The sequence below is a fragment of the Marmota monax genome, unplaced genomic scaffold (genome assembly GCF_021218885.2).
Source record: "Marmota monax isolate L192 unplaced genomic scaffold, Marmota_monax_Labrador192_F-V1.1 WCK01_AAM20220418_F8-fsc00109, whole genome shotgun sequence".
In the NCBI taxonomy this organism is placed as follows: Eukaryota; Metazoa; Chordata; class Mammalia; order Rodentia; family Sciuridae; genus Marmota; species Marmota monax.
In genome coordinates this window covers 1,191,232-1,211,992 of record NW_026695229.1, presented here as the reverse complement: position 1 = coordinate 1,211,992, position 20,761 = coordinate 1,191,232, and the positions used below count along the sequence as shown (strand labels likewise).

Genomic DNA, 20,761 nt, shown 5'->3' with positions numbered 1-20,761 from the left:
AGATTTCATTTGCATGGAATATTTTTTTCCATCATTCTACTTTCAGCCTGTGAGGTCTTTGCCCATGAGATCAGTCTCTGGCACACTGCAAGTAGTTGGATCTTGTTTTTTGATCCATTCTGCTAATCTATGTGTTTTAATTGGGGAGTTGAGATCATTTACATTCAGTGTTATTATGTGCATATGTTTTTATTTTTCTGCCGTTTTGGTTTTTGCTATATTTAACTGTCTTAATTTTCAATCAATTGGCTGCTCTTCTAGTGATCTTAATCTCTTTGGGAGCTTTGGGTTTGCTTTTGGTTTCCTCCATTTGCAGTATGTCTTGAGTATTCTTTGTAGAACTGACTTAGAGGTCATGAGTTCTTTTAGTTTATCCATGTCATGGGAAGTTTTTAATTCTTCATTGAATTTGAAATGTAGCCTTTCTGGAGACAGCAATCTTGGCTGGTAGTTGTTTTCTTTTAGAGTTTCGAATACCTCATTCCAGGGCCTCCTTGATTTGGGGGTCTGAGTTGGGAAGTCTGAGATGAGCCTATTGGTTTGCCTCCAAATGAGAGCCGACATCCCACAGCATTCTTGTCTCAATATCAGAGGGATATGAGCTCTCATGAAGGAAGACAGAGAAGTTCTAGAGGGTGGCTTGGGTGGCTTAGGGAAGTATCCACTGCCTGATACTGGGCAAACAGACCTGGGTGGATGCCTGGAGCTGGTGCAAAGTATCTGGTTCCCAGGAAGTGGCTGGGGATGGGGCAGACCTGAAAGTGAGGAGAGCCATTGTCAGTCCTTTGAAAGTTACAGTGGTAGGGGAGGTGATTTATGCATACAACTGTGAATTCCCCAGTTCTGTAATCTGACTCTGGTCCCTGTGTCTGGTGGGAGGGAAGGGAAAGCCCTAGTGTGGACTGTTCATTCACACAGAGTCCAGTGTGGATGATCAGAGAGAAGCTGCAGTGGGCAGGTAAGGGCAGGTGAATGACTGATTCTCATGATCTCCATGCCCCTCAGGCAGAAGAGGAGCGGGATGATATGGAGAGGGTAAAGCTGGACAACAAGAGGATCCTCTTTAACCTCCTTCCAGCCCACGTTGCACAGCACTTCCTCATGTCCAATCCCCGGAATATGGTGAGCACCTTGCTATATGGTTACCACATCCTGTGCCCCTACTGAAGTCTTCTGGGATCTTCTGAGGTGTCAGGGGATCCTGATATTCAGGTGCAGATCTGGTTTGGACCCACCCTCTTTTCTTTGTTTTAACTGGAGGCCTCCCTAGATGAAGGGTGTTGTGATTTAGCAGACTCAGCTTCTCACTGGGCCACCTGGCCTGTGCCTGAGGGCAGGGCCAGTGCTGGGTCATCAGGAAGCTCCTGGGGCCCCATTTGACAGGAGTGTTTGATTTAGTTTTCTTCTCCCCTTTGAATCATGGGAAAGAACATAGTATTTATTATTATTCCATCCAAGGCAAGGAAAATAGGCTTTAGTAAATCTCAGATGTGGTTTCTCAAGACTTAAAAATTTCAAATTACCTTATAGATAATTTTTTGGCCAATACATACCTTAAAAAAATAGAGCATGCCTGGCCATGGAGTGCTTTGTTTTGTTACATATGCTTGAAACCTCTGAAGACTCTTTTTTCCCTTCCTTTGCTTAGTGTATTGGGGTTGTTCAGAACTTCTAACGGCCGTAACTGCTATAGCAATGAGTTAGAACACTAATATAGTAGAAGCCAGGTGCTTTAAAAGGCCAGATTTAAAAATGAAGAAATGTGGATTGGTCTTTTAAGGTCCTAAAGGCAGAAATGAAACCCCAAGTTTCAGCTTTGATCTTCTTTGGCCTGAAGTCGCTCCAGGTGCTAATTGTTCATCTGGCTGAGTTTTGCAGCCATGCAGTGCAAGGCTTTCCTAAAATTCTGTCTTTTCCTATGGCCTCTTCATCTTCCTGGCCTCCAAGAGAAGATGGGACATAGGGGTCTTCCCTGAGGTATGAGTCACATGACCTTAAACCCCTGGAACCTATCCCCCTGTCTGTAAAACAGGCTGAGCCCATGCAGCCTGGATTGTCCCTAGCCCAAGTGCTGCTCTGTCTACCCCTGCCTGGCAAGTTGACCCTTCTGTTCTTGCAGGACCTCTACTACCAGTCCTACTCCCAGGTGGGTGTCATGTTTGCCTCTATCCCCAACTTCAATGACTTCTACATCGAGCTGGATGGCAACAACATGGGAGTGGAGTGTCTGCGACTCCTTAACGAGATTATCGCTGACTTTGATGAGGTGAGGCCATGCTGTATTGTCTGCTTACATCTTACTGATTGGTTTTCCCTGCACCTAATCCAATATGTCATGCTCTCTAGATGTGTAGGGAATAAGCATACACATCTCCTTTAGGGTCCAGGTCAGCTGTGACAATTAAAAAACCCGTGGTGTTTACACTAGGATGGGAGACAGGGGCCACTGAGTTGTCAAGAGCTTGACATCTACAGTGACCAGGGCTGTGCAGCTTCCTCTGTAGATGGGCAGACAGTTGGGTACCTCCAGGTACCTTCTCCAGTCAGATACTGTGTCTGCCTGTTGCTGCCGTCACCAGAAACCCCATTTCCCCCAGTGACTGTGAGCTCAGTTGCAGGGACATGGATGGATCTTGACCATTCCTCCTTGCTGCCTTTTTCAAATGCAGTCCCAGAACCTATCTGGCATCCAAAAGAAAGAGGTTGGGTTGCTCTGCACAATGTATTGGTCAGCTCCCGAGTTGCTCCCAATAGCTGATGACTACAATGATGTCTCTCAAATGTTCTATAATGTTTAACTGTCTTGTTTTTGACAAAGCTCATGGACAAAGACTTTTATAAGGATCTAGAGAAGATCAAGACCATTGGAAGCACTTACATGGCTGCAGTGGGGCTGGCGCCCACAGCAGGAACCAGAGTGAGTAGTGCCCCTGTTGTGCCTGGGCTTGGGTCCAGTCCTGCTTCAGAGGACTCTGGGACCCCGGGAAGGTCCCCACACTGGGGTTGCTTTTTCCCTTCATTGGATCAGGAAAGTGGATCCCAGCTTATTTTGTCAAGTTGCTGGCTCACTCCAGACATGATCTCTTAGGGAAAATCCACACAGAAAGTTGATCACAAGGGCTTCTCTAGCTTTGACCCACCCTCTTATCCCTACTTGCTCCCTCTTCTTCCTTCCAGCACTGCACCACTGAGTATTCTCCTTCCTCAAAGCAGAACTGTGAATATGAAAATAAATATGGCTAATAGATCTATAGCTATTAAATAAATTGATTCAATAATTAACATCTTCCAAAACAGAAAGCAGCAGGCCCAGATGCATTCATTGTAATAGTTTTTTTTTTTTTTCATGAAGAATTTTATGTATGTATATAAGTTTGTGGTGCTGGGGATTGAACCCAGGGCTAAGCACATGCTGGGCAAGTTCTCTACAGCCCCCAGATGCATTAATTGGCAAATTCTACCATTCAAAGAAAAAAAATGATACCAATTATCTTCAGTTTCTTCCAGAAGATAAAAACAGAACACTGCTAACTTATTCTATGAGGCCAGCATCACCCTGATCAGAAATTCAGACAAAAATACACAAGAAAGGAAAGCTATATACTAGTATTTGTTATGAGTATGCAGTAGAAAATTGAATTCAGTAATGAATGAAAAGAATTATGAACTAAGACCAAGTTAGATTCATTCCAGATATATAAGACAGGTTCATCATTATAACTTGTGTGAACTTCATCACATCAATAGGATAAAGAGGAAAAATTATTTCATCATATTAATCTAGGTAGGAGAATCATTTAACTATATCCAACACTCATTCCCAATAAAAACTAGGTAAACTGTGAATGTAAAGAAACATCCTCTACAAAAAAAAAACAAAAAAAAAAACCTATAGCTTAATATCAATTAGGAACTTTCACCCTAAGATCAGGAGCACAGTAAGAATTTCCTCTCTCTCTAATCCTTTTCAACATTGTATCAAAAGTCCTATCTAAGCAATAAGACAAGAAAATAAAATGAAAGGCGTGCAGATTGGGAAGAAAGAAAATTGTCTTTGTTTGCAGATAGCATGATTATTTGTGTAGTAAATTTGAAAAAAATCAACAATAAAAAAAATCCTGGAACTAGTAAGTGATTCTAGCAAAATTGCAGGATATAAAGTTTAATATATAAAATTTAATCACTATCCTATATATCAGCAGTGAACAATTGGAATTGGAAATTACAAACACTATACCATTTACATTAGCACCAAAAAATGCTAGGTATAAATCTAACAAGATATATACAAGATCTATACGAAGGAAGCTACAAAGCTCTGATAAAAGAATTCAAGAACGATCTAAATAAGTGGAAATATATTCCATGTTTTTGCACAGGAAGAATTAATATTATCAAGATTTCAGTTCTTCTGACTTGATCTATAGATTTAATACAATACTAATCAAATTTCCACCAGGATATTTTATGATATTCACAAAATGATCCCAAGTTTATAATTAAAGACAAAAGGTCCAGCATAGCAAACACAATATTAAAGAGGAAGAACAAAGTTAGAGGACTAACAATGTCCAGCTTCAAGACTGAAAATAAAGCTACAGTAATCAAGAGAGTATGGTATTGGGGAAAGAACAGACAAAGAGATCAATGAATTAGAATAAAGAGCCTAGAAATAGACCCACACAAATATATATAGTCAACTGATCTGTGACAAATGAAGAGAAATGATAGTCCTCTTAACAAATGATGCTAGAACAACTGGATATCCATTAAAAAGAAGAAAAAATATAAATGCAGACCTTGTACTCATCACAAAAATTAACTCAAATAGGTAATGAACCTAAATATAAAATTCAAAACTATAAAATGATTTCTGATTTGGTGATGACTTTTTAGAGACAATACCAAAAGCATGATCCATGAAAGAAAAGAATTTTAATTTGGGGTTTATTAAAGTTAAAAACTCCTACTCCATGAAATATATTAAGCAAATGAAAAGTCAAGCCATAGGCTTGGAGAAAATCTTTGCAAACTACCTGATAAAGGGTTTATATCTAAAATATACAAAGACTTCTTAAAATCCAATAATAGAAGGAAAACAACCTAGTTAAAAAGTGAATCTGAACAGGCAGTTTACCAAAGAAGATCCATGGTAGGCATCAGGAACTCTCATCCATTGTTGGTGGGAAAAAAAATGGTACAGCCACTGTGAAGGCAGTTTGGCAGAATCTTATTACAAAGCTGAACGTAGTCTTATCCATGCTGTCTAGACAATTGCAGTCATTGATATTTATCAAAATGAGATGCAAACTGTGTCCACACAGAAATAGAAATGTGTGCAGCTTTATTGATTGCAGCTTTATTATCACCGAAACCTGTGAGCCCTTCAATTAATGAATGGGTGAACAAATTCTAATATATTCATAAAATTGAATATTATTAAGTGATAAAAAGAAATGAGCTCTCAAGTCATAAAGAGACATGGTGAAACCTTAAATACAAATTACTATATAAAGGAAGCCAGTCTGAAAAGCCTACCTACTTGGGAGCTGGGATTGTGGCTCAGTGATAGAGCGCTCGCCTAGCACGGGCGGGACCCGGGTTCGCTCCTAAGCACCACATAAAAATAAAGGCATTGTGTTGTGTCCAGAAAATAAATATTAAAAAAAGCCTACCTACTGTATGATTCCAATCACATGACATTCTAGAAAAGGGAAAATTATGGAGGCTATAAAAAGATTAGTGTTTGTTGGGGTTTGGGGAAAAGGAGAAATGACTAGGCACAGAAGATTTTTAAGGCATTGAAACTATTTTGTGTGACACTGGTGGTAGATGTGTGTCACTGTATGTTATGCATTTGTCAAAACCCATAAAATACCCAACACTAAGAATAAGCCCTAATGTTAACTGTAACCTTTGGGTGATAATTTTATGTCAGTATTGGCTCTTCAGTTGTAACAAGTGTACAGAGGAATGCGTGATTTTAGCAATGGTGGGAACTCCATGTGGAGGAGGGTGGGAACATGAGAACTTTATATAGTCTACTCAGTTTATTTATAAACCTAAACCTGTCCTGAAAAATAGTCTGCTGTTTTTTTTTTCAAGGCATTAGTTCTCTGATGTTGAGGGCTAATAAAATTTTCTTTAGAAAATAAAAATTAGAAACCTTACAACCGTTACTCTTTCATGAAAGACTTTCACACACACACACACACACACACACACACACACACACACACATCCCGTCCCAACAGGAAGGAGGTTGGTGCTGCTCCCTGACATAGTTCCTCTGTCCTTGCTTTGCTCATTTGCAATGGGTGATGACAGCATTATCTTAGTAGGAATTTGAGCAGGAGGTCTCCCAATCCCAGGGTTCACCAGCCCACAGAGGGGCATGACCAGGTTAGCATGGTTTTAGGAGACGCCTGTCTCTGTCCCTTGGGAGCCAGTGTTGTCCCTGCCTTACTCTCCACCCCATAAGAAGGACTGATAAATGTGCCCTCAACCAGATACCAGAAGCAGCTACAGTTTCCAAGGCTGCTGTGCTTTAATGTAGGAATCAAATCACAGACCCAGGACTGGTGCAGCTGGTCTGTGTCCTCCTGTAATGGCACCCTCCAAACATAATGCTTTCATCTGTTCATGCCTAGGCTAAGAAGTCCATCTCCTCCCACCTCAGCACACTGGCTGACTTTGCTATTGACATGTTTGACGTCTTGGATGAAATCAACTACCAGTCATACAATGACTTTGTCCTCCGAGTTGGTAGGTGGCTCTAGACCTATCCCATCTCTATTGGAGAATACCTTTCCTATTCCTACCTGAGAGAGGGCTGCTGGTTCCTGGTCTTGTAGGAGGGAGAGTGGCACCCAGGAACACGTCGCGGACATGGGGACACCCTTGCCTCTGAAAGTGACTTGTGGAAGTATGGATGATTCAGAAAAGGACTTAGGACAAAAGAGTCTTTGTCCAGCTCAGAGACATGCTAGAAATCTAAGTTGTTGCAGAGTTGTTCAGAGGCATACACACTCAACTGGTGGAATAGTGTCTTTTCAGCTCATTGGTGCTATCTGCAGCAGCTGAGGCATGTGGGTCCACTTAGAAAAAGACCTTGGCTAGAGCCCATTTGTGGAACCCAGGCAACTCCTTCCCTGACCTGTGAAGTGAGGAAAGAAAGCTAGGTGTCTAAGTTCCTTTCTAGCTTTTACAAAACTATGGTTTGTTGATGGGGACGGGATGTTAATTCCCAATTCACCCTTTTCCGAGATGTAGATAGTTTATAAGAAAACTTCATGCAAGTCCAGAATCCAATAAAATCAGATATTTATGGTTACTTCCTTTGTCTTCCAAATGCTTGCTTGCTTCCTTCCTTCCTTTCTTCTAGTCTAGTATGCAGTTAAACTAGAGGTTTTTATGGTTGTCCTATAATTCAAATATCTAGTGGCCTTTAAAACAAACTTGGGTGATGCTTGAGTGTGAGGGAGGCCTTTATATACTTCATAGTCATGGAAAGCTGATGTCCTTAGATGCCAAGTTCTGTTTTAGCATGATGTCCAGCCTGAAGGTAGGGGAAGGGTCAGCCACCACCCCTCCTCCCTAGCATCTGGGCCTCCTCTTGAGCCTTGGGCTCCAGTCACTAGAAGTACTGATGTAACCAGAATCAGATTTGGTGGTGGGTTGGAGAGATTCTGTTCCTTCATCTCCCACAAAGGAAGACATGCCGTGGTCAGCAGCCCTTGCAGTCGTACTGCCCAACAGGCTGGTCCCAACTCAATCTCCTCCACCTAGGACGAGGTGTCCAGAGTTGACATAAAAATAGGTTCATAAGCACAGAAAGAAGGGAAGATAAGATGTGGCATCTGCTCCTATCAGACTTGGTCTCTGGGACAGTGCCAGTGGGCTGTGATGAATCCCATGACTGTCCTGCCTAAGGCTAGGCCAGGGCAACACAAGAAGTTTTGTGCCCCATTTACAGGGAAGGAAACCCAGGCCCAGAGAAGGTAAGCACTTTGCCAGAAGTCTCACAAGGGTGATTCAGACTCAGGTGCACCTGGACCTAGTGACACTTTCCAGGAGTACATGTGCTCAGAGGCCAGCTGGACCCCACGCTGCAGAAAGAGAGGGGCCTCCATAGCCTCCCCTCAGAGCATCTGAATTATCATGCTTAGTTCTATGACCCATGCGCTGAAATAGTTGCAGCATTGTACCCTGAGAAAAGTTCAGGAGAAACTGCAGTCAGATTTTTTGGTAGCTCCAGAGTACAATTCCACACAAGAGCCAGTATTGCAGGACCTGGGCTTTTCTTTGGGATTAGGAATTATTTCTGACAGTGCTGTTGCAAATAGCAGTGGAGGGTTTTGTGAGGGGACTGCCCACAGGCCACCTGGGAGCCCTGGGCAGGAAGGACTTGCTGCTGCCCCTCTGTGAGTCTGGAGGAGTTCTGCTTTAGGATAGAGCAAGACCTAGAAGGGGGCAGCTTTTCTCCACTGAGGACCTCATTAAACGCACTGGGTGGCCCCAGCCAGTGAGTCCTACTTTTCCAGCTGACCACAGGGCCATACGTGACTGTTTTCTAGGTATCAATGTTGGCCCTGTGGTGGCTGGAGTGATTGGTGCTCGCAGGCCCCAGTATGACATCTGGGGAAACACGGTCAATGTGGCCAGTCGGATGGACAGCACCGGAGTCCAGGGCAGAATCCAGGTAAGTTCACCCACAAATTCCCAAGATGCAATGCTCAAACTGAGGCATAGAGGGCCGAGGGGGGACCGACATATGCGACCCGTAAGTGGTACTGCATAGCTCAGTGTCTGGAGGGTTACAGTTCCGCCTTGGCAATTTGATTTTGGTATTTGATTTGTTTGTGCTGCCTTGTGGGTGACTTTTGAATGAGCAGGTAGAGAGTTGGGGATCACAGTGAGTTATGGGGTCAGGGCCATGCACTAATCCTGACAGCCTAATTGCTCAGTTTCCTCTCTTGTCTCAGGACCTGGGCTCTGCCTGGCTGCCATAGGAGGGAAGGGTTTTACCTGAATTTGAAGGTCAGGGTACATGCCTCCATATCTGAGGAACTTCTGGACAACTCAGAAGGGGCTGTGACATCTTTTAAGAACCACTGAAAGGACAAAAAGGCAGTGGGGGGAAGGAGTGCCTTTAGGATTCCCCTTAGAGTAACATGAAACCTGGCCTTGATGCCTACTTGGATAAGGCCCTGTGGGCCAGCCCTCCTGCCACCTGACCTGGGCACTGCAGGCCTGAAGGCACCCCCAGAGCATGATTGATCTGTTCACTATGGAATGGGGAAGGGAACAGAGGGCACTTGACAGTTAGGGCTGGTTCTCTCCTGCTGTGGCTGGGCCATGGGAGGGTTGTCTGACTCAGTTCAGTGACAGCTGTCACTGTATTGCATCCCACTGGGTGTTGGTCCTTCACCTTACCACAAAGCCTCACTGGGTCATCCTGCAGATGACCGTGAGGTGCAAGCATTGGCTCCACAAATAAGACACCAAGTTTCAGCATCCAGGGCAGCAGCCAGCATATCCTCATTCAGTTGAAGAGGCCGCCAGGCAGGGCTCAGATGTTTCTCTGACGAGCATTTATTGGGCAACATCTCAAGGTCGGGTGCTTTGGTTGGTTGTTGGGTTCCACAGTTTTAAGAAATAGACCAATCAGGCACAGTGGCACATGCCTGTAATCCCAGTGACTAGGGAGGCTGAAGCAGGAGGATCAAGTATGAGACCAGCCTTAGCAACTTCAAAAGGACTAGGGATATAGTTTAGTGGTCAAGTACCCCTGGGTTCAATGCTCTGTATACCACTTCCCTCAGAAAAAGAAAAAAAAAATAGGTAAGCCAAAATCTTTGTGGTACTTCCTCTCCTGTCTGGAACATGCACAGAACATCTCTGTACTTCTGCATTATTACTTTTTTTAAAAAATTTTTCCTAAGATTTATTTATTATTATAAAATGTACTGTCATAACCATGTGTAAGAGCACAGCTGAGTGGCATTAAGTACTCTCCCATAGTTGTTCAGCCTTCACTGTCGTCCCTCTCTAGGATGTGCTCAGTACTTTGTTACCATGACCTCTGGCTTCCATTCTTCTGTAGTCTTCCTAAAGCTGGTCACTCCCCAAGGAGAATTTCAAGCAGCCCTGCCCTATCTTCAGGCAGGCCACTGCCCCATGTCAGTGTTGCTGATTCTGTGTTTCTAGAATGATATCTGAGCCTCCCATGGCCTCATCTCCCCTTGCCTGGGTGCAACCGTCCACCCACAGCTTCCCCTACACCTAGGGCCTCTGTCCTCTCTCCCCTGCCCAGGCATCCTGGTAACTAATGCCAGGGCCCCCACCCCAGCTCTGCCAGGACATGAGAAGGTAGCTTGTGGCAGATTGCATTGTTTTAACTAAAAAGATGGTGGTGGCCACGGAGGGAGAGAGGTGGCTCCAAGACGAAGTAGGGATCCTGTCCTATGCTGTTCACATGACTCTATTGAAGAGAAAGTGCTTCTCATCTTTTATCCTCTCTCTGACTTTGTGAGACAGGAATTCTTGGGGGTAAAATTCTGATTAGAGACTTGATAAAAAGGGGAGCTAAGAGATGACCCTGTTTTCTCCTGACAATTTGCCTCTGCCCTCTATATTCTAGTGACCCCTACTCCCAGAACCCTGGAGACAGCTGTACCCTAACCCTGGCAACTAAAGGCATAGCTCCTTGTCCCAAGGCTTCCACCAGGTTCATGCAGTCAGGGTGGGAAGTGAGAGATACAGGATGGAAAGGTGCACTTGGGGATCCCATTCCCCAGAGGACCCCCGCTTACTGCTTATGACTGAGAATAACCTGGCTTCTCCTTATGACAGGTGACTGAGGAGGTGCACCGGCTGCTGAGAAAGTGTGCCTACCATTTTGTGTGCCGAGGCAAAGTCAGTGTCAAAGGCAAGGGGGAGATGCTGACGTACTTCCTAGAAGGCAGGACTGATGGAAATGGCTCCCACCCCAGGCCTCTTCACTTGGAGCGCAAGATGTGTGCTTATGGGAGAGCTGGAGGCCAGGCCAGACGGCCCCCACTGTGTCCCGCAGCAGGCCCACCAATCAGGGCAGGGCTCCCCCCAGTTCCCACAGGCCAGTACCTGCCACCTGCAGCAGCGGGGAAGGAAGCTTAACCGAACTCACGTTGGCCTCTGGAGGTGCATGCAGGGCAAGAATGCTCCGGGGTGACACAGGCCACCTTGGCTCCAGTCAGGACCATCCAGATGAGCAGAACAGGAAGACAGTGACCGGGAAGGAGAAAGAGCATTTTCAAGGTGGGACCTGAGAGTCAATAGGAGATGTGCCTAAGCCACCCCTTTGGGGCATAGGGAAGCCCTGCCTCTTCCCAGTGTAGCTACCCAGGTCTGGCCAGTGTCACCATCGATGCCGGGACCTTCAGAATATCTGTGAGGAACACAACAAGAGTCATGGAGTTCTGGCTGGCAGAGTGACAGATGAATCCATCATCAGTGAGCCCTGAGTTGGCACCATGGCAATCTGGCTGTGATGGATCCTGGCTGTGGACAGCCCCAGCCCTGGGCAGCAGCTCCAAGAACTGCACTGGGAAGTCAGCACTGTGGGGCAGGGCCATAAGGGCTGAGCTCTTCACACTGTGGACACAGCACAGAGCTGGTCAGGTCTTGAACAGGACAGTCTGGAAAGAATCGAGAAGCTGCCTCTCATTGCATGGAGAGTGAAGGCTGCTGGCTTTTCTCATGAGCAGGATTTTACCAGAAGCCAGAGGCAGGCCTTCTGGAACCGTCAGGGGGCCCCAGAGCCCCACTCCATCATGGGCCAGCACCAGCTGCTTGTTCCGCCTGTGCATTCTCCCCCTGCCCCACCTGCCAGCTCAGGCTCCTGTGACAGCTGGATGTTCCTCTTACTGCACCATGGCTATGTATCCAAAGGAGAGAGGGGTGAGCATCATGCCTTGCCTAAGCCCTGGTGACTTGGACCCTGTACATTACAATCAAGGTTCCGTTGGTGTTGAAAACGAGGGACCGTCACACCACAAGCCAGCTTCCTTGATGGAAGGCATAGTTTCTCTGACAGAACCAGCCCTCCTGGAGCAGGTGGGTGGTCGTAAGGTTAGCAGAGTTTGTGGTCCTGAGTCCAGGTGCCCCTGCTCCAGTGTGCAAGGAAATCAGCTGAAGGTGGTCCTGTTGACATCTGGGACCTCCCACCTGTGCTTAATGGTTGTGATGGGTATGAAGATGAAGGATGTGAGGAACAGGGTCCAGGAGAGCCAGTCGGTAGATAGGAATGGACAGGCCAGAAATAACTGGAAGATTTGGCTCCTGTAGACTTCTGACCTTGTCACAGGCAGCTTGAAATATGGTGGTGGGGGAGGGGGAGAGGTTCTAGGCCAGTGCCTTGGTTGGTGAATGTCTAGAGACCTGTAGCTCCGAAAGGTTTATGTGACCTGAATCTTGTCCTACTCATGGCTGTGGGGGTCCCTCTCTGCACTGCTCCCAGGGACTCTCCCTACTTCCTAGGGATCTCAGCTTTTCAGGATAGGAGCAGAGAAAAGCCCAGATTTCCTTCCCCGAGGTGCAGACTTGCGTATGGGCAGCGCCCTTTAGCTCAGCCCTAGCTCAGTTGTGTGACTGTGCAGTGGCAACAGGGGCCTTGCCCATAGCTGAAGCTTTGTGGGCCAGCTGGTGTGATGATCTTGGGGCAAGCTGACTACCTGTCTCGACAGGACTCAGTTGAGGCAGGACTTAGGACAGAGGTGGGCAGAGTGAATAGCTTTGGGCAGGGGACAGTAGGAGATGGAACTGCATTCAGGGTCCCCATGTACCTGAGGCCCTGGACTACGGGTGACCTGGTGGGGCTGTGAGGACTGTCCTTTCGTGACTCTGTGATGGTGCAGGGAGCAGGCATATGGCCTCCAGTTCCTCCTGCAGGAGACTCTGACCAGATCTGCTGTCTTCCTGGCACCTTCTCCAGGGTGAGATGAGGAACTCACAGGCCAGGGCCAAACTGACCCCCAGGACCTCACTACAGACATTGGGGATGGAGAATAGGCAATTTGTCCTTATGTAGTCGTTTCTGATTCTTGTGGGCCTGGTGTTTTGGTGTCACTATGTGCAGGTGGAGGCTGTTCCTGTGAGGCGGAGGGCAGGAGGAGATACTCTCGGGGGCCTCTCCTTGTCATCAGAGATCATGTTTATAGGAATGTGCTTTGAGGGCTCCTGAGGACAGGCATTTTTATCCACCTGAGCCAGCCACAGGGCTGAGAACCTGTAGGGCACCCTGCCACCACTCATTATCAGCCCTGTCTCATGTCTGCTCCCACGCTTTCCTGTCTTTGGGACAAATGGGTCATCCTTACCATCTCCTTTTCCACTAGGATTTTCTCATCTTTCCTAACCAGATTTGAGGCAGTCAGTTCAGACAGGAGCACACACAGGAGCAAATACATTGTTGTCTTGGGCTCTGTAGGCTGTGGGGAGGCTGCCCTACTCCTCCTGTTATGGCTGTGGTACTGTCCCCAGACCCACAGGCCCACATAGCTAGGTCCTAGTTCATGTCTCCCCTACATAGCTCTGGCCCTCCAGTGCTACTGCCCAATGGGGCCATCTAGGTTAGGCACAGAGGAGTGGCTTTTAAAGATGCCCACACCCTGACTGGTGCTGGGTCCTAAGGGTGTGTTCTGTTACATAGTAAAAGGGACGTTGCAGATGGAATTAAGGTTAGGAGCCTGAGAATTGGAAAGGGTCCTAGACTGTCTGGGTGGGCTGGCTGCAGCACAGGGCCCTGCAGACATGGATGAGGGGACTAGAGTGTGACCATGACTGAACCCTCATTGCTGGCTTAAACATGAGGCGCCACAAGACAACACTGGTGATTGAACGTGAGAACAACCCCACCCAACAAAGAAGCAGGGATGTTGCTCCCACAGCCACCGGAGATGAACTTGGCAACAGCCTGAATGAGCAGGAGACAGAACCATCAGCAGGATCCTAACCTGAGGACACCTGGACTTGGTCTGTGTGACTCTGAGTCGAGTCAACCAGCCATACTGTGTCCTAGCTGAGGTCCATAGTGCTTTATGGTCATGAGTTTGTGCACAAAGCCATGAAATCTGATGGGTGTGTGACAAAGCCCTTGAGGTATGGTCGGGTTCAAAGGAAGCCACTACAGGGGACGATGCTACCTTCTCTGGGCATAGGACTGTTCTGAAGTGGACCACGTGGCAGCCTTGGTGGAGTCTCTACATCAGGGGCAGACATCTCCTCCATCATCAGCAATTCCAAACCCTGTCTACTTCCTGTGAGGTCAGGAACACATTTAGCCATAATGTTCCTTGGGGTTTGGTGAAAATCAACTTCCTTTTTATTTGTGATAAAACTGTATTATATTGCCTTATTTATTTTTAATCTTGTACAATATTCATGTACAAATGGTAGAGCCATTCGGGTAGGATTCTTCTCTAAATTATTTATTTTAAGATGCTCTGTATATAGTGCACCAATTACAGGTGCTGCCTGTTCACTTGTACCAAAAATGAGGAAAAGCCCGGCACCCACATCAACCCCTGCACGGTGATGCCGTGGCCCTTGGGAAATGACCCTGCGTGTTCCCTTCCGAACCCTCGCATGCCTCCCGTGCCTGACACTGTAGAGTAGAACACAGCCCCAGAATGCTTCCAAATGCTTCCACAGGCTACGCCAACCCAGGCCAGTCCACTCCTTACACCCAGCAACCCAGTTGCCAGCCCGTGTTTCTCAAACTCTAAGCCTCCAGGGCTTCCGGACCCCTTCTGTCATAGAAGCAATAATTGTAACTCTATACTGTAGAGACGAGTCTGGCTTGAGCAGATTGATAATTCAGATAAGCCATGCATACAAGTTTGCTGTGGGGGACTGCCACTCCCAAAGCCCCCAACCTTCTGAGGACCCAGCTTTGGCAACCTAGTTCTTAGGGTTGAGCTCACTCCCCAGGCAGGTGAGCAGATCAATCTAGCATCTAACCTAAGTCCCCACACTTTTGGTCAGGAGAGGAAGGAGGAGTGAGGGCACCAGCCCCCATCCAAACTCTCTTCTGATTCTTGAATGTCAACGCTGGTCTCATGTGACGGAGGGTGGTAAGCTCCATGGTTTGTCCTAGCAGAGCATTCAAGAATAACATTTCAAGGCTTACCTACGGTATCCCATTTTTTAAAAAGTGATGGTGTCTGGAAGGGTGCTCTCCTCACCTTGCACTTGACCTACTGGCAAGAGAAGAGCCCTCAGGGCAGGATGCCTGTCTTCCCTGGATGAATACAACTGTACAGCAGGAAAGGCTGGGGCGCTTTGATTGATGTGGAGAATTCAGTGCTTGGCAGGATGTGGCTAACCTTAAGTGACTCTGTGTTTTATTTGTATCTCACAGAAAGTCTGTGCCATCATCCTTATAGTAACCTGGAAAGATTGTATAGACTGCTTGCTTTAATGGGCCACTTAAGAAGGAAGTGGTTTGGATTGGTGAAATGAAGGGTGTGTGGAGGGCTTCACCTGGGAACGTGCACCTGTCACTGCTCCAGCAGGGAGGTTTCTGGAACTCCCCAAATCCCAGGTATCTTGTTCACAACCCATGCAGGGCCTGTCCAATGACATGCATGGTTTATAAAGCAAGTGTGCACCCATAACTGTGCATGTTACAGAAAAAGAAAGAACATGCTTGCATATATTGTACATCTTACAGTACAAGAGGTCCCAGAAGTGCTAGTAGTACTTAAAGTTCTGAAAACCTGCAGATTTGATGGCTGTATATAAAGTAACCCTCCAGAAACATGGTTTAGTAATGACTTCAATTTTTAAAAAATTACACACACACAATCCTTCATAGAGGTAACTGGATTTCAAAATATTTGGTTCAGTAAAATAAATAAAGAGCAAACTGACTGGGCCACATTCTGGCAGCCTGGATGTTGCATGGCATAACTTTTTCTCCGGACCCTGGGACATGCTGCCTCCCTAGCTACAGTATGCTTTGAAAGTTCAACTGACCAATAGGTCCTTGTTTTCATTCAGAACTCCAGGTTTGAGAACGGAATGGATAATGGAAGTGGGATTGTTTCTTCATATGATACCTTGAGTGAGGTCTGTGTTTGCATTCATGGCTCTTTAGCTGGGGGGTTAGAAGAGCTGCCTGGGACTGGACTTAAGTTAGATTCATGGGCCTGTTGCAGGAGGTGGCAGGGCCCAGAGCTCAGCAGGAAGGATTGGGGAGCCATTCCCGGCTTGCCTGGGCATGGAAAGTTTAATCCAAAGCACACAGAATGATTACTGTGCCAGAAGTTGTTTGGGTATATGAGTTGGTACCTCGAGTGAGACTTCTCCCTGCCTACCCCACATTTGATGGGAAGGCCTGAGCCAACGAGTTGCTTCAGTCTCGTGCCATCTCACTCTCTCATTGTGCCCATTAAGTCAACCAGAGTCTATTTCCAGCTGACTGAGTCAGAGGCTGAGAAGTTGAAGCCAGAAGCCTTCCTGGGTGGAGGCAGGGGGTCAGAAGGCCTGAGCACCTGCTCCCTGTCCTGGAGGACAAAGTGGGGACAGAACCAAGGAGATTCTGGAAGGCTTAGTGTGTAGGGCTCAGCAGAAGGAATGATCTCCAAGTTGTGAATTTCCATATGTGGACTTGTGTGATTGGGCCCCCGCTGTTGGCAGGTGAGAGCTGTGTAGGGCCTCTACCTGGAAGCCATAGGCCCTGTGTTGCTGGACATTCTGCCGGTGGGGTGGAGATGTGTGGAAGGGAGCCCCTGGGCCCTGCGGCTGTTCCCTCACAAAGGGTCAGCTACTCTGTAAGCACAACCCTGCATCGGGGTAGGCAGGGTGTTAGAGCTCTGCAGGGGCTGCCTCACTCGAGGATCCTCAGGGGACACTTTGGAAAGTATCTGAGGATTTCCTGCCTTATCCTCCTGTATGTTCACATCTTAGTGAAGGCCAGTGAAGGTATAGGAAAAGGATGTGAGGAGATTGGTCACCTCCATGGTCTATCCCATAAACACCACAGATCCAATTTCAGATGCTACATTCTGGGGTTAGATGTCCCTCAGCAACATACCCATCATATAATGACTCAGATATGTGTAGTTTTAAGTTTCCTTGAAAAAAATATGTATCTGTTATGTTGCATATTGGACCTGTTCACTATCTTAGAAGATGCAATGATTCTACTAGAGGCCATGCTTAGTTAGTGTGTGCCCCTGTGCACGTGTGGGCATGTAGGTCATATAGCATTAAAAAAATAAAAATCAATTATTCATTCTTGGGATTGATTCATACAAGGAACAAAATTAAAATGGAATACAGCCAGGTGGCCACCACTTAGAGTCCCTACTTGATTTGTCAGAAAACACTCATCAGAGGGAGGAAGGCAGGGGCATCCCAGACCCTAAGCGATACCCACATGGTCCCTGAGCTTCTGTGAGATGACAGCCTGTAATCTCCAGTTACTCAGGAGGTTCAGGCAGGAGAATTACAAGTTTAAGGCCAGCCTGGGCAACACAGTAAGACCCCATCTCAAAAAAAAAAAAAAAAAAAAAAAAAAGTCTCTACTATATCAGTACTTAAGGTCCAGATATATTGAAGCACTAAATTGCTCCTTATTTCTTTTTGTTGGTTATTTTCGGGGTTTTTTTTTCTCTCCCCCACACACAGTGGTATGTGGATCTGTGGAGGGACTTCAGGGTGGATATACAGCAGGAATTTCAAATGCGGAGCCAATTGGGGGCTGAATCTTGATTACCATCAACAAGCACCCCATCCTCCTATTACAGAGCGACTTGGAAGCCAGGTCTTCCTAACAGGATATGTCAGCACCAATCTCTCCAGCAACAGACAGGTGGCCTTGTTGGGTTGTGGCTCACTCCTAGCTGAAAAACAAACATCAGAAAACCAACCACAGTAGTCACCATATGGCCTGACCCCATGTTCTCCATCTTGACAGGCTTTATTTATTTTAGATCTAATTTCTTTATCCTTTGTGAAATTACTAAATTTCTTGCAACAGGTCACTAGATTAACTATGTTCTGCACTCAACCACAGGAAGGGCAAGCATCACTCTTTGTCTAGTTAAAACGGGTCTCCAGAGGGCCTTTTGGTATGACCACAAATTAACACATTCATTACTAGTTCCCAAATCTGACTTTTCAGTCAGTGGGTACCTTCTGCCTGTGGAAGGGATGGAATGATGATATTCTTGCTGTCCGTGGAGAATCCAAGCCCCACAGGTTAGGGAGTTGAGAGTGCCACACAGCCTTGAGAGGCAGGGCCAGACCTCAACTCTTGTTCTGTCCCCATCTCAAGCCCTTCTGTTTTCTGTTACATTTAGGACTTACTAACATTAAAATCTGCAATTGATGGAAAACACTATCTTGTCCACACAATTGTGTCCAGCATGAAGGAGGAGACCCTGCTTAGGATGCTCTTCCATGGGCAAGTCTTACTCTGATTCACGTCCTAGGAGCATGTGTCCAAGACACATTGGCTCTGAAGTCCTTGGCTTCTTGTTGCTCAGTTAGAGCCTGTAATTCCTCTTGGCTAAACCATATTTCTTCTTTAACATTACTGATCCCCCGCAAGGAAATAAAGTGTTAGATTTGGGGGTTAAAAAAAAAAAGAAACACCTTTCTACCTTGTGATATTGTCCTTTAACTTCTATAGCTCTTTTGGAGCACAACCTGTCATATCTGAAATGATACAGAATCTCCTTAAACAGGGAGGACAGCTGTTTTTTTCTGGAAGGCCTCTCTGACATCAAATAGGGAAGTATAGCTCCTCCTCCCCAAGCACCCCCAAACTACTTACACCCAGCCTGCCAGGCTCCAGTTGCTGGGGAGGAGTTTCATGAGCACTGGGAAGGCTTAGGTTGCCTTTGCCATTTCTGCTCCTCTTCCTCTGCTGTGGAACCATTCAGTATTGTTCATGTGCTATTGGTGCAGTGTAGGAGGTCAAGGTGCCTTCCCAGGGATTGGAGGATGTATGAAAAATGGATCTCCCCAGGAGCATTCGTAAGGCAAGGAAGGGTTTACGATGGATGGTGAGAGGTTTGGCAAATACTCAATTCCAGGGGCCCTGACCATCTCATGGGTGTTGGTTTCTACTGGTACCAAGCAGTACAGACTCTGAGAGTGTTGGTTTCCAAAACCGCTTTCAGCCATTTATTTGAGAATTAATGTGTAAACAGAAAAGACATCCTAGACCAACTGCAGAGCCTATATAAATGAAATCCTGCACTTAATAAACTTGTGCAGAACGTCTGTGCAGGAACAGCTGGCTCAGAGCATGCTGTGGGTGTCCACCTCCTGCAGCAGGTGCAGTGAGAAGTTGGCCCGACAGCAGCCAGAACTTGTTTCTTGCCTCCCACCAGCAACCACCACTCAACTCCGGGCCCCGGGCACATGAAGCACAAGTCTCAGGGGACCATTCCCACATTGTGGGGATCCCAAGGACGCCCACGGCACCTCTAGCATACACCGGGATTGTGGACCCAACTGATCACCAGGAGCACACATGCCCGGTGTGGAGGGGCCCTCTGTGTTGCCTTCATCCCTGTTAAAACTGCGTATATGCAAGCCATTTGCACTCTGAAATTGCATGCTGTGAAATTCCTAATTGTGTAGAACTCAGTTTGAATTTGAAATCATGCAGCATGCGCTCAGGCTTGCCCCTGAGTCATCTGCCTGCTAGGTGCAGAGCACCCCGGTGAGCCAGGGTGAGTCCCATGGAACCTGAGCTTTGTGTAGCTCGAGTACTTAGTATGCACCGTCTCCTTTCAGCCCAAACTCCCTTTCTACTATCCTCTCATTTATATTGATTGCACTCCAACTTCCACAAATGGAAATGTCATTATCATGACCATCTCAGCAGTAATTCCATTCTGATTTAAGGTAAGTCCAAAGCCCACCTCTGGATTTTCTTACTTGCTGAGAAAAGTCATGTAAGCTCCTATGCCCTGTGTTTGGCTAGAGAGGGTTGCATCTCTCGGTGAGATAAAGAGTGGCACTGGCAAGGGATCCTTTTCTCCCACACAATAAACTCACTGAGGATGCTTCTGTAGACATGAGAACACAATGATTATATTCAGAATCACAATAACTCAATCTCACTGGGTAACTTCTCATGATAGATTTGTATAATCAATACGGGTCTATTTTTATGTCAACTGAACACTGTAGAGCACCTTCCAGTCTTTTTCAAGATTGTTAAATCGAGAAAAGTAATTGAATAATTTGTCCTATTTTTATTTTAAAGAAACAGTGAATGGACTGAAATGTTAAATGTGAATGTACATTTCTTAATTGCAACTTTTCTACTGAGTGTTTGCACTATACTTTCTGGAGTCTTATTTAACAAAAATAAAGGAAAAATTGCTTGACTAAATTGTGATCATTTCAATTGAAAAATAAATGGTTGTGTGGATGTTTTAAGACACTCTTGGCTCTTTCACATACTTTCAAGGAATAATTTTTTTATGCAAAATATTGAGTATTCCGTGACCCTGTGTTAACCAGATTTTCAACACTGTGACCAAAATACTGACACGACAATGTAGAGGAGGTGAAGTTTATTTCAGGCTCACGGCTGGCTTCAGAGGTCTCAGGCCATGGTTGGCTAACCCCAGTGTTCTGGGCCTGAGATGAGATAGCATCCTGGCAGAAGGAAAGCTCTCACCTCATGAAGCCAGGAAGTAGACAGTACAGGGAGCCAGGGACAAAATATATCTTCTGTAATTCACACTCCCAG

At 46.2% G+C, this 20,761-nt stretch overlaps 1 protein-coding gene across 1 annotated transcript in view; it reads left to right on the top strand.

The window, feature by feature from the left end:
* Adcy1 (adenylate cyclase 1) overlaps positions 1-20,398 on the top strand; it is a 153,124-nt gene extending 132,726 nt beyond the window's left edge. The window contains exons 15-20 of the mRNA XM_046437829.2: positions 1,006-1,122; positions 2,120-2,266; positions 2,819-2,917; positions 6,651-6,765; positions 8,577-8,701; positions 10,855-20,398. Coding sequence (XP_046293785.1) covers positions 1,006-1,122; positions 2,120-2,266; positions 2,819-2,917; positions 6,651-6,765; positions 8,577-8,701; positions 10,855-11,157 — 906 coding nt within the window. The 3' untranslated portion in view covers positions 11,158-20,398. The remainder of the gene's footprint in view (positions 1-1,005; positions 1,123-2,119; positions 2,267-2,818; positions 2,918-6,650; positions 6,766-8,576; positions 8,702-10,854) is intronic.
* Positions 20,399-20,761: the final 363 nt, after the last annotated feature.